The following is a 14,010-nucleotide window of genomic DNA, read 5'->3' on the forward strand; positions in this document are numbered from 1 at the left end:
AGTTACAGTCCTGGGTTCCTTACCCTTTCAGCTGCTCTGATATATTAACATTTTTGTTAGGGGCAAGGGAAAATTTTCATGAAGCCTTTTATAGGGACTAAATGCTATCTAGGACTCTGAAATAATCTTAATGTGGCCCATAGAGTGCAGTCCTTTTTTCTGGATTTGTCATTCCACAAGCTGAACTGCTCCTTGCTACTGTCCAGGCTTCATGAGCCATGGGAGCAAGGGGCAGGTGAGACTGCACTGTGCTGCGGGCTGGGAGAGCAGCCTGAGGCAGAAGCCTCCAGCTCGCATGATATTCCAGGCAGGACTGAATCTCCATGAGATGAAACTTAAAGAAGAGAATGACCTGGAGTCAGTCTCATTTGGTGCTCTAAGAGAAGGATAGCCATGTCTGTCCAGGCACCCCTGATCGACCTCACTGAGGTCTGCCAGCTGAGCGGGACCCTGGCTAGCAGGAGCCAGCGGACGGAGCCCCAGACCAGCAGCAGGCTGAGGAAAGGCTGAGCTGCTCAGCCTGCTGCCGGTCTGGGGCTCCGTCCACCGGGCCTGCTCAGCCCGCTGCCTGCCTGGGGTTCCGATCATCCAAGCACGCAGTGGGCTGAGCAGGTTCGGCAGATGGGACCCTGGAAAAAAGGCATGAAATGATTGTCTGCCGTTCCTTTCATGGAAGGAGGGAGGGAGAGGGGGCCTGACAACATGTACCCAAAACCACCTGCAACAAAGTTTTTGCCCCATCAGGCATTGGGCGCTTATCCCAGAATTCCAGTGGTCTGCGGGATAGCTACCCACAGTGCACTGCACTAAGTCGATGCTAGCTGCGGTAGTGAGGATGCACTCCGCCGACTTAATGCACTTAGTGTGGTCATATGCATTTCACTGTAATAATTCGATTTCTAAAAAATCAATCTAATTTTGTAGTGTAGATGTACCCTTAAAATGATAGGCCTCATTTTTAATTAATTACATTCCGTAAATTGGGAGTGATACTAAGATACCTTGCTTATAAACTCTCATTACACAGAATAAGGGGATCAGTTTTCCTTTAGATGCTGTCAGCAAGTCTCTGATCTGTGCTTTGGCTGGCTTTTAAAACTGGAACCTTTAACAACTCCAATCCCACAAGCTGGTTTTTGTTTTTGTTTTTGCTAACAGGGCTGTGATGTATGTAAATTCAGCAGTAAGAGATACTCATTTACTATGGACATGTAAACACAGATAAATATCCTTCAGTCTTTTCTGGGGCTAAATACATGCTAAAAAGGTAATGAGATAAACAGTGATTCTTCAGTTTAACATTTTTTTTTTTTGAGGGGGCAAGCTATGAAAATGATGGGTCAACAACAATCATATTCATGTGATGCTCCAAGACACTGAAGCTAACTTAATTAAACCTTTTATTGATTGCCAGTGGAATGCTAAACAACTCACCTTCACACCACAGCATATGTAGTATTAAAACAATAGGAGACATGATAATGGCTAGACAAAAATCAGTCAGCCATATAAAAGCCTATTTTCTCCAAGCACTCCTCTTCCATTATCTCCAAACTGTGTATCAAAAAAGGGAATTAGACCTGACCCTGAGGGTACCTCTACAGTGCAAACTATCCCCAAAACAAACCAAAACCCATGCTAGCCGAGTCTCGGAGCCTGAGCCTACAGACTTGAGCTCATGGAACTTGCGCTACAGCACTAAAAACAGCCGTGTGGACATATCCACTTGGATGGATTGATTCAAAGTGTCCTGGTCAGATGACATTCCATTTGTAATAATTTAAGAAGCCTACAGAACAATCTACCCACCCTCTTGTATTCATAAGATCTTTGTGTCAACTTGCTGCATTCATCCTAGTGGTGTCACGTAGAAATTAATTCTACTTCTAGAACTGGAGATGCTATATAGCCATCATTTCGTTGGTGGTCCCTGCTATTTGAGAGCCAACCTCAGCTGCCCAGTGCCAGATAAGTATTTGCAGTCATGAAAGCATAGAGAGAGAGAGAGAGATTTAAGGACTATTTCAGAGCAGTCTGGCTGATTTGAGACAAAACAAGGGATATGTTTGCCCATGTTGAATCTCTAGTTGTTGGAGACCCGTCTAGATAACCACAAGGCCCACAAGAGAAAAGGAAAAGCAGTCATCTGATAGTATGATAGGAATTATTGGGAACTGGAGTGTTTTTTCTTCTCTCTTTTTGTCAACCCCCTTCCTTCTCCCTCTGGACACGTTGAGGCTTTCCTTAGACAATTCCCTTAGACAATTCCTACTTGAGTTATGCAGGAGGCTTTCTTCCCCAGATGGCTGTTGATGGTAATGAATTCACATTCTCCAATAGACAAGGTTATATGTGTCTAGCTCTCAGCTGAGGCTGGATCACAGATTCTTCAACTCTAAAACATAGGCCTCTAGTACTCAATGGAGAACGCTAGTAGCAGGGCCAGCCACTAGACAGCAATATTATGCTCACAAAGGCACCATATTAGTGGTAGCAAATGGTCCCACAAAAGCCCTGTTTCTTGAAACAGGTATGAGTAGTAGGGGACAAGTGTGATTAATTAAAAGGGAATCTCATGGAGCAAATTCCTATATATATTTTTATATATACTAGGAGGCAATATTAGTTTATAAACCAGTCATGTCTGGAGCCCAGAACCAACAATAATCTTTTAGTTTTAGCTTTTAGTTGCCTCCTGGTGGATCTGTAGAGACTGGTCGTCATCATCAAAGCGCTGGCAAGGCACCTGTTGGTAAACATCTCTTGTTTTCCTCCTTCATTAAATTGGAGAGATCCTGAAACTGAAAAAATGAGACTTGTATCTCTTCCACTCCCCCCACCCCACCCCCTTTTAAAGTAAACTCTACATAAACACCATGCTGAAACCTGCTGAAACGGGGAATGGTAAGACAGCTTTGAAGAGACTGAAATAAAAGTGGAGGAGAGAGAAACAATTATCTAGCAGCCCTGCAAAAAGAGGCAGACTGAGCCTGGAGCTGGTTTGAGAAGAAATTGAGTGCTTGTCAGTCTCTGGTAAAGGAAAATACTGAAGAGAGGGGGACTCTTCCTAATGTCAGAGCCCTCTGGTGAAGACCGCTTACCCCCATCCCTCCAAAAAACTGTCAGCCTTATAAATATTTCTCATCTCATGTCTTTCTTTGAAATGCCATCCAACAGAGCATCCTCTGACAGGCTGACAGTGCTGAGCATTTCTCCAGAGTCGCAGATTTTGCATTCAAAAAGTCAGTGGTGTGTTATGTACCTTGCTAAAAGTGAAGTTCTCATAGTAATTGCTGGTTTACAGAGGTCTCACTTTAAGTACTTATTTCTCCATAGTCCTATATTTTATTAACGTTTGAATTCTAGGAAATAAATTATACTATTCATTTCTCTTTTTAGAAGAACAAAACATAAGATGACTTTAGCTTGTAAAGTAGGGTGACCAGATAGCGAGTGGGGGGTAATAGGAGCCCATGTTAAAAAAAAAAAAAAGCCCCAAATATCAGAACTGTCCCTATAAAATCGGGACATCTGGTCACCCTATTGTAAAGCATGGCTGCATAACGTAGTTTTGATTCCAGTATTTAAAGCTATTTAGCATCACAGCTGGAATAAATTTAGTCTTTTTTTTTTTTAAATGCATTTTATTGTCTGCTGAAATTTCAGGGCTGGCATTTGTCATATCCCTCATGATCATTATGATGTGACAAGCTAGGCTTACACCAAGGAGAGGGTTTGGCACAAAGACTGGAACTTCTTTCTTCTCCTTTTCCCACTGATGCTATTAATACTGAACAGAAATGGCTTGTATGCGGCCCAAACAGTATCCATTTGAGACAGCAGTCTGTCAGAAGCCTAGAATGTGTGCAGGAGTAAGACTGGGTCTAAGAGGAAGAAATGAAGCTAACTTATGCCTGCTGCTTTCTAAAACACATTGTGTAGGATTGCATTGTTGTTTGACTTCTGTTTTCAGTTCACAATTTGAAATCAAGAACCTTTCCCCTCTCAGCTGAATTTTTACTTGGAAAATGAATGAGAACCCCAACTCCAGGTATGGGTGAAAAATCCATTTGAGGACCACGGCCAAGCTGCTGCCAGCCAAAGGAAAGAATGAGATTCATTTAACAAAAGAAATAAAGCCACTCATTCTTTGTTAGTTGTACAGTACTTAGCATTTATTTTTTACTGTACTGGATCTGTTGTGATAGCACAATGGAGCCTTTGTCATGTTGTCATTAGCTCTGTTAAGTGTATCTAGTGCCATAGATGTTTACTACCCTTAAAGTCCCTTCAGAAGCAAAAAATTAAGTTTGTTGCTATTGTTCAATAACTTTTGTTTTAATAGACAGCAATTTTGAATTTACATCGGTCCAAATAGTGATTCAGTATGAAAAGATCGCTCACTCCTAGAGAAAGAGGAACCAGAGCTGGTCAATAGGATCCTTCTGACTGCCAGGTCTTTGGTCCAGAGAGAAAGGTGGGAATGTGACAGTAGCACTCACTTTACCGTCTTGCTGTCTCGAGAAGAACAAGGCACCATAATGCTGCTTTGGTGCATGTAGAGCAAAAGACATTAGTAGCACTGATTCATGAATATGGGGTGTGGGATATAAAGCCGCCGCCACCTCCTCCACTCTTGTATGTTAGGCACAAAACGAATAATATATCTACATGACAGGAACCTACCTTCTTGGTGCCATTGTGGGAATATATCATTAATTGTGCTGTCTCTTTTGTGCTAAAGTATTCAAAGTAGACTGGAAAGCAAACATGATTGTCAAGTGAGAGTTTCTCTGTGAAGGCTAAAGTGTGACTGATGGACAAAGTTGGTATTTGATTATAGAAAAGTTAGGCAATGATGGCTGTTTGTAGTTCTAATACCCCTAGAGGGATGATGACTAAATGGAATATTAGCTACTTGTATCGCTAGAATTAGTGTCAAAAGGAAAATCTATTATTACAACTCCAAATACACGTGAGCTGAGACAGCATAAAGCATGGGTGATGGGTTTGTTTTTTGCTAGAGCTTTGCATTTAAATAGCTCTCTCGGCTGACAGAACACCTGCATCAGCTTGATCCATCAGAAATATAAAACATTACCTCCTCACTACACACACTCTACCATTTTTCAATTCCTCTGCAGGGTGGGAAACAAAGAAGGTTCTGGAATTACACTCTGTCATGTTCTAGAAATCCTTGTTTTAAAATGGCAAACAAGTTACTTATCTCTAGCTTGCCAGCAGCATTTAATAGGTTTTAGCTGTAGAAGCATTCAGTACCAAATGAGTCTTCCCACATAACTACATATCCCTTATATTGCATAATGTGAGAACCAAAATCTAAGAGTCAGTGATGAATTGATGATTTAAAAATATAAAAATAAAGGGGTTGGTTAAAAGCAGAAAATAATATTCAGAATCAAAATTCAGTGTGGTCATAACAGCATGTAGTGTGTTACATTTTATGAAGAGCCTTTGTCTCAATGCTACAATGAGAGAATTGATATACTCCACTAAATTTACCTGTCAAGCTGAAAATTCAGCATTTCTAGAGTAAGGCTAATTGTTATGCAAGACATGTTCAGGCTTCCTAGGAAATGTCTAATGATCTACTAATTCATTATGTATGCAAAGTCTCCCTTACAAAATTAATTAATAGGGCCAAATTTGGCTTGGGCTAAGTGAAGAGTAACTAACTCTTTAGTTACACCAGTGTAACTTTAGTGCAGAATTTGGGGCTAATTTGCTCCTTCCAAATGAAAAGGAAATAACCCTGTAACTGAGTTATTTTTTGGGAACTGCTTTATGAAATATTTTTGACTCGGAAGATTATTGCAATCTGTAAGATGCTTGTTTTTCATACATTTTGCATTTTTCTTCTTAGAAAAAAGTATTTTCTATCAGCTTTTCACTAACAAACAACAAATGGAAGAGAGTGCTTTTTAAGGGGTTATGTTAAATAGAATGCCCATTTGTAGAACTTGCTTTAAAAACATTTTTAATAATCCAAGATTAGTATAAGATGCCCTTCAAATAAAACTAAAGTAGTACAATTTCCTTCTTGTAATGCCATCTTCTTTGAGTCAGTAAAATAAAATATTCAGCATTGGTTCCTATCCAGATATCCACAGAAATAATACCGTAGAAATAAAGAAAGCACTCAATTTTTTTGCATTGTTAATTATCATAGTTTTAATATTTTTAAACAATAATAAAAAAAGAAGGGTTTGCATCACTGACAAGGCAAGTATTAACATGAGTTTGTAGAATTCCATACAGTATCTGCTAAATAAACATGTTTGGCAGCTTAGCAAATATCATATGATTGCAGCATCCATGATTTTAATTAATAGTGATTTCTTCCTCTGTAAAGAGTTTGTAAACCGGAATAGCACTGTACCAGGTTCTGGATGGAATCAGAGCCCATGGGTTTAAGAAAGTATATTTAGTGCATGACTCCAGTCCAGAACTGCCAAAATCAAACGATTGTCTCCTTTGAGTTCCTTTTGACTGAATGAAGGCCCAGCAATGACTGCTGGTTAGAAGGAACACTGACAGATTTTGGAATTAGGAGTATCACCCTCTGATTGGTCCGACGCCATTCATTGTATAATCTACAGTGGTACCTAAATGACACCTGGTGGAAGATCAACAGAGAATAAATTATAAATTTCAAAATTCTTCGTGTCCTAGAATGAAATAAATTAGAAACAAAGAACAAACACCCTTGGGTGAAATTAGAAGTCAGCTTGGGAGTCTGTGGAAAAAATTTAAATCAAAATGAGGGGTTGCTAAAGTTTGAGAACCAGTGTTCTATCTGTAATGAATTGTACTGAATGCTACTATGTTGTTTTCAGCTCCCCTGTGCTACCCATCCCCATTAACTGCTGTCCGCTCATTCCCATGTATTACCAGCCTTCATATTTTTCAAGAGGAAGTGGGGTTGCCCTTGTAAAGCTAGGCACTAGTACTCTGTGTTTTGAATGAGTTTGAAGCCAGATTAATGTCAATGCAGATGACCCCTCTTATGCACTAGGTGTAGCTTAGGCCTGAGACAGTGAGGGGGAACACGGTACAAAGAATGAGACTATGGGGTGGGGGGGGGGGAGAGGGGAGAACTTGGAGGAAGTCTATGGGGATGAGGAATATATGGGAGCCGATCAGCAGACTGGCAGTAGTGGGAGACTAGAGAGGAAGGCACAGGCAGATGACTGAGTGGCTGCCAGGAAAAGGCAGGGAGCAAGTGAGTGACAGCAAAAAAATAAAAAAAGCAGTAACTCACCCCAGGGATAAGAAGAGAGTAAGTGGAGGTCCCCTCTGAGAAGGGAGGGGGAAGGCCCGCATTTTTGTGTCTATCCATTTTCAGCCAGAAATTAACAAACTGGGAATGGGGCTTCTAAACATTATCTAAAGACCCACTACAGTTTCCACTGGCTGCAGAACACTTCACCTCCTGTCTTACATACATGTTTAGCAATAACTGTGTGTTAAAAGCTGTTGTGTTCCATCCCTCATGTGGATGCATTAGCAGTAGTGAGAGAAGTGATTGCGGCATAGATACTGACAGCTGACTGCAGTTTTTGCACACACCATTACCATTGCCTTCAGTGCTCAATGCATATAAGGTATCAGACCTTTTATTTGTGAAGTGTATTGGTAATACATGACAATACTATAGTACTCCTGAGCTGTGGGTGGGAACTGCCTGTGCGCTGATGACAGAAACCTTGTCATTTGTCATTGATTTTTATGCAACTGCACCACTTCTGTAGGTCATTGCCATCCAGGAGATATGGAGTGAAATGAAGACACTGTATTTGGAGATGACACACACACTCTGGGGAGAGGGAGGGACAATAGGAAGTTACTGCTGTTAGTTTACACAGAGCTTGCAATACACTCAGTCTATGGCTACATAACTGTCAAAGGAAGCTACTCATGCCCTTACTCTAGGAGCTGCAAATAAGCATCCAGGACAGATTGCCAGGAGGATTTGGGGAACATAAAATGATAGCTCTTTTATTTTAAGTGATGCAAATGTCTCCCTGAAAGCTGGCTTGAGTTGGCTCCACTAGGATTTCATACTGAGATAGCTAAGGTATACGCAGTGTTTATCTCACTATAGAAGGTCAACCCTATATCCGCCAGCTGTGGTTACCTCAGCTAGCTACTATGTCTGTCTGTCTCTTCTCTCCACTAGGATTTTACACTGAGTTATCTAGTGTAAAAAAACAGCTTTTTGCAGTGGAGACATAGCTTATTATCTCCATTTTCACTGAACACATGAACACGCACGAGGCCTCTAAATGGATGAGTGTGCTAACAGCAGGAGAAAGCACATTGGAATGAGGTAAAGAACTTTCTTTGAAATGAATGGCCATAAATTCTGGACAGAAAACAACAACTCTAGACATTCTGGATTTTAACTCTAGTTCTCTGCAGCATCAAGCAAATCCTTTCTGGCATAGCTGCATTGTTAACTATGGCTGGAACTGTTTTAAGATATTTTCACAGGACATCCTAGTTAAGCTTGACAGCTTGTTTACAATGGGTTCTTGCCTTAGGGCAGTTTCCAAGTGATGTTAGCTAGTGAATTTCAGTAACAGTGAGGGCTGCTCACCGTTGCATTTCTCAGAGAAGCCAATTTATTAGACACGAAACTCCTGAGGTGCTACATAAAATGTACGTTTTTTTTAACATCAGTCACTGGCATAATAAGCGTCTTTGGACTTGGGTTGGGGAAATCCATCTTCAAAGCTCACTTAGGTACTTTGTGAACTCATTTAGATATGCATTTGTTTAATATTTTTAAACAGCAATTACATAGTTTTGCAAACTACAGGATTAAAATAATGCTCTGATATACACCCTATCCAATCCCCGAGAAGTCAGAGGCACTACTCAGGGTGCAAGTCAAGCCAAGAATTTAGGGTCAAATTCTGCTTTAAATAGAAAGCTTGCAGATCTTCCTACTCAAGCAGACAACTAATTTTTGTGTATAGGTTACAGAGATATTGACTAAATTCAGAAGAAAAGCAGTAGTCTTTCTGGGACACTTTGGCTGTTAAATTTGCAAGGAAGCTATTTTACCCTATCCATAAGAACCTCTCTACCAAAGAAGTCTCCCCCGTTGGCAGCCCATTAAGCTCTTGGTTCACGGAGGTGTAGTGGTGTGTAAATAACCCATATGCCAGTTTTGGATTATAGAGAAAATTAAACTGATTTGTTGGAAGTAAAATTAAATTTTGTTTATTTTTTCCAGAACCTTAAGGAGCATCTCTGTGCTGCACATATACTTTATCCTGAAGTGATAAGACTATTCCTTCCCTGGCTCTCTAACAGCAGTGCAGGTTCTCCTATGTTCCTATCTTTCAGATTAGAATGGATCTGCTGATGGCACTTTTTATTCTGGCACCACAAAGATTTGCTATATAGAGGTGCATGGTGCTCTGTAGCAAGAGTAAAGATAATCGGGCCAAGATTTTTCAAAAGTTGTGATTTTTTTTTTTTTTTGGCGTTCCGAACTTGGGATGGGCTTGATTTTCGGAAGTTGAGTGGCCAATACCCTCTGAAAGTCAAGCTCTTTTAAGGTGCTTTAGTTAGGCAGCCAAAATCATAGTTGCTTTGAAAGTCTTGGCCTTTCCAGAGGAACTTACTGTCTTGCTGATAAAGTATTCTAAAATGCTTTGCATATAGACAGTGCCTTTCAGTTAAGCATGTCAAGCCACCTTACAAAAGTATTTAAGTCTTACAACCTGTCTGTACAGAAACATTACAGCCATATTGTAGATGGGGAAAACTGAGGCACACAGCACCTAAGTGATCTGCTCAAATTCATTCTGCGTAGTGGTGCTTCACTGAGATCCCAGTCCTGGCTACTTGGCTTCCTTTTTCTAACCACTCAATTCACTTCCTCCAAAATGGGAGTTGTGACGTTGCACTCTATATGATTTTATGAAAATATGCTAATGTGTGAATATAATGCAACTGGAATATGCTTCATGCAAAAGGTCTCTTGTAAGGTATCATTACAAAGCTTATAATCTACTGAGTGTGTTCATCCTATTTGTATGAATGTATCATTCTTGTATCTGAAACTAGGAATATAAAATTTAACTCCGAGGTCCTACTGTAGTTATGCATAGTATGGGCCATTAATGGTGGCTTGGAATTTTGATGGCTCCCATTAACCAGGACAATTGATTGTAGATGGCTCTGTTTACTTGTAAGTCGTCTTGTATGTGTGTTTGCTGGCAAGTTGGCAATGAAGTCTTAGGGTATGGCTACACTTACAGTTGTACAGCGCTGGGAGTTACAGCTGTCTTCGTACAGCTGTATAGGGAAAGCGCTGCAGTGTGGCCACACTGACAGCTACCAGCGCTGCAGTGTGGCCACATTTGCAGCATTTGCAGCGCTGTTGGGAGTGGTGCATTGTGGGCAGCTATCCCAGCGTTCAAGTGGCTGCAACGTGCTTTTCAAAAGAGGGGGGTGAGGGGGAACGTGGGGGGGAGAGAGAGTGTGTGTGTGTGGATTTTTGGATCTTTCAGCTCCCTGCTGCAAGTTCTAAGGAATAGAACATACACATCACCAACCTGCAATCAATTTAAAAGTTTCGAGCCCTTCCCCCACCCCTCTCTTATTCACTAAATGCAAATTATGCACTCCTAAATAGCCTTCAGCCCACATAAGCAGCTGCTCAACACAGACTCCCCCCTCCCCCGTGTGACTTCTCTCTTCAAGCAAACAGCTGTGAACCTTCCAAAGCAATTCCCCTGCCTGCCTCCCGCTCGCTCACTCCAGCAAACAGCAGCTGTGTTTGTTTTTTAGATAAGCAGCTCGGGGGAGCTTGGAGTTCAACCATTCTTCCGGTTTGTTGTGAGCAGGCATTCCGGGATACCTCCTAATACCCTGGAGGCCAATAACAGCGCTTTTGGTGGCCACACTTGATAAGCAGTGCTGCATCACCAGCGCTGCAATCATTACACCCCAAGCAGACCAAGTGTACAGCCAGCACTGCAGCCAGAGAGTTGCAGCGCTGGATGTGCCTTGCAGGTGTGGATGGTTACGAAGTTGCAGCGCTGTAAACCCACCACCAGTGCTGCAACTCTCCAGTGTAGCCAAGCCCTTAGTGACAGGTGATCATGTCACCTCAACTGGAATCTTTAACCTGGTGGTTTTCCACTTAGGAGGGGTGGGAACCCAAAGAGGGACAAAGGATTGCTGCCTTGTGCATAAGGGGCTGGAACAGAACCAAGGGGGCTACAGTCAAGAGAAATCCCCTAGCTAATACCGGAGCTGGAACAAGGACTGTACCAGGGAAAGGATTGGGCCCAGACTAGAAGGAGGCTAGTCTGTCAAGCTTATCGGAACATCTGAGGGTGAGATTTACCTGCCTTTAATTTTTACTGTATTCGGCTTAGACTTGTGTGTTTTTTGTTTTATTTTGTTTGGTAATTTACTTTGTGCTGTCTGTTATTACTTGGAACCACTTAAATCTTACTTTTTTGTATTTAATAAAATCACTTTTTACTTATTAATTAACCCAGAATATGTATTAATACGTGAGGGGGAAGGAGTAGGCAAACAGCTGTGCATCTCTCTCTATCAGTGTTATAGAGGGTGAATAATTTGAGTTTACCCTGTATAAGCTCTGTACAGGGTAAAATAGATTTATTTGGGGTTTGAACCCCATTGGGAGCTGGGTATCTGAGTGCTGGAGACAGGAGCACTTCTTAAGCTGTTTTCAGTTAAACTTGCAGCTTGTGGGGGATGTGATTCAGACTTGGATCTGTGTTTGCAGCAGGCGCAAGTGGGTCTGGCTCAAACAAGGCAAGGTACTGGAGTCCCAAGCTGGCAGTCCCAAGAGAGTTTTTGTGATCTACCCTGTCAGGTGTGGTTGCTGTTTTGCAAGGTGAGATACTTTGCCTCCCTCGTACATCTACCTCCTGCTGCCCTGAGTAATACAGTTAACTAAATATAGATTTCTCCCCTCCTGTTCTCCCCCACCCTGGTTGAAAAACCACAACTTAGGGGGCCACTGTGCAAAGAAGATGGTTTATTTCAGTTAAATTGATTGAGCTACATATTGATATCAGGCTCATCACCATAATATCTAAGCACTTACCAAAATTTTGAACAACACACACTTTTCTCATTCCATACTCCTAAAGGAGAAACCCTTTTTAAAATCAAATAAGTGATTTTTAAATGTTGCTGTTGTTAAGAATGGCCCTACCCAAGTAGTTTTTAGTTGTTGCAGTAGTTATTTAATGGGCACCCACAGGAGTCCATGCACCATGAATAATGAAATCTAATTATTTAGCCAAACTATTTTTGCATAGTTCCAAACCGTACTAAATTCTGAAATTAAGAAACAGATCAGGCCCCAGCTGGGCTTTCAAGGTGACTTGGATGTATACTGCAGAAGTATCTTAGTGATCATCTCAAATCTACAAGCTCTGTAAGGTAGCCTGAGGAGTAGCATCAAATACGAAGACACTCTGCTGCCTAACTTCTAGTGTGCTTCCAACCTAGTGTGTTTACAAACTGAAGAATTAAACCACACTTGCCACAGGGAAATGTTAGCTGTTTCCTTTGGTGAGTTGCTGCAAAGTACAGCACCTAGGGCAGAAGGGAGAAATTGCAGACATTTTGGGCAAAATTTCTGAGCTGCATGTGTTTTCTTGTGAGAGCTCCCAAACTGGCCTGCAATCATGCGTATTTAGGGCGACTAGATGTCCTGATTTTATAGGGACAGTCCTGATTTTTGGGTCTTTTTTTATATAGGCTTCTATTACTCCCCCACCTCATGTCCTGATTTTTCACATTTGCTGTGTGGTCACTCTATGCATATTGGCAACACTGCTGCCAACACCACAGATGGAATGAATGAAGCAGGTCAGACCTTGCTCAGAGCTATTGCTTGCTTCAGGTTGCCTGCAGCCTCAGTGATGCAACATGGAGTTGGCTTAGGGCTTATTGGCTGCACTGGAATTTTTTTAGCACAAGTGTGGGTGCATTGCACACAGGGGTGACTATATGGGTCAGCCACTTTCCAGCACAGCCAAACCCTTGTATTCTGTTCCCATTTGGAGGGGTATCACAAGAGCTCAAAATGGGGCTATTTTTTATATAAATAAACGCTTAGATTCTGAAGTATGATCCTGTAGAAAGGTGTGGATTCCGTGGCAAATTCCACGGCAGAATACATGGGGCCTCAAGAAGCAGGGATGTGAAAAATATTCTACTAAGGTTACATTTTTACACAAACTCAGCACTTTGAAAAGTGTCAGTCAAATTAGAAGACCATGCTTGTATCATGGCCATGTGGCAGCCATTTTAAGGCTGCCAGGATCCCTCTTAAATCTCCTTTTTCTTCTCGCCATAGTGTCAATGACAGTTCACTCCTGCAACATCTGTCTTGAACTCTTCTCCCCTCAAGCTTGCTCATTCCCTCCTGCCATCTCCTATGGTGTTCTGAGTCAGTTATTACCAAATACCATAAGCAAAGTACCTTTAAGGAAGAGTTCTGTATAGTTTAATTGGGATGAAACCTATATGTCCCCTACAGACATTACTCTAAAAAAATCCTATAAAAAGGTAACAGAATCTGACACACACCCTACCACATGATAGTTAGATAAACAGTACTTACTAGTGTCCAAAAGAGGTAAATAGTGAAGAGTGCGACAGTGAGTGCAATGAGGCCAACAGCTTCTAGCCTACTACTAAAGTGCAGGTGGTCCACCGCTCCCCGCAGACACAACCAGCCAGAGATGGTCGCCAGTGGAGTTATAAACAAGAAGCACACCATGTCTCCAAACAGAGTCCGTTTCTCATGCTGCGGACCTGGGTTTCTTAGCCACTGCAGAAGGGAATTGAAACAAAAGAAGTGTCAGTAAAATCTTGTTAGAATGGTATAGAAACATGGCTGTGGTAGCAAGTTTTTATGGCACCCAGTTACCACATCTTGGAGAGGTAGATTTTACGGCAGCAATAGAAGAACGCTTT

General features: G+C 41.6%; 1 protein-coding gene across 1 annotated transcript in view; it reads right to left on the minus strand.

Moving 5' to 3' along the window:
• Nucleotides 1–6,168: 6,168 nt before the first annotated feature.
• MARCHF3 (membrane associated ring-CH-type finger 3) overlaps nt 6,169–14,010 on the minus strand; it is a 119,038-nt gene continuing 111,196 nt past the window's right edge. The window contains exons 4-5 of the mRNA XM_050945968.1: nt 13,655–13,864; nt 6,169–6,637 (exon numbers count right to left, since the gene is read on the minus strand). Of these exons, the coding sequence (XP_050801925.1) occupies nt 6,479–6,637; nt 13,655–13,864 (369 nt within the window). The 3' untranslated portion in view covers nt 6,169–6,478. The remainder of the gene's footprint in view (nt 6,638–13,654; nt 13,865–14,010) is intronic.

Source organism: Gopherus flavomarginatus, chromosome 3, assembly GCF_025201925.1.
Source record: "Gopherus flavomarginatus isolate rGopFla2 chromosome 3, rGopFla2.mat.asm, whole genome shotgun sequence".
Lineage (NCBI taxonomy): Eukaryota > Metazoa > Chordata > Testudines > Testudinidae > Gopherus > Gopherus flavomarginatus.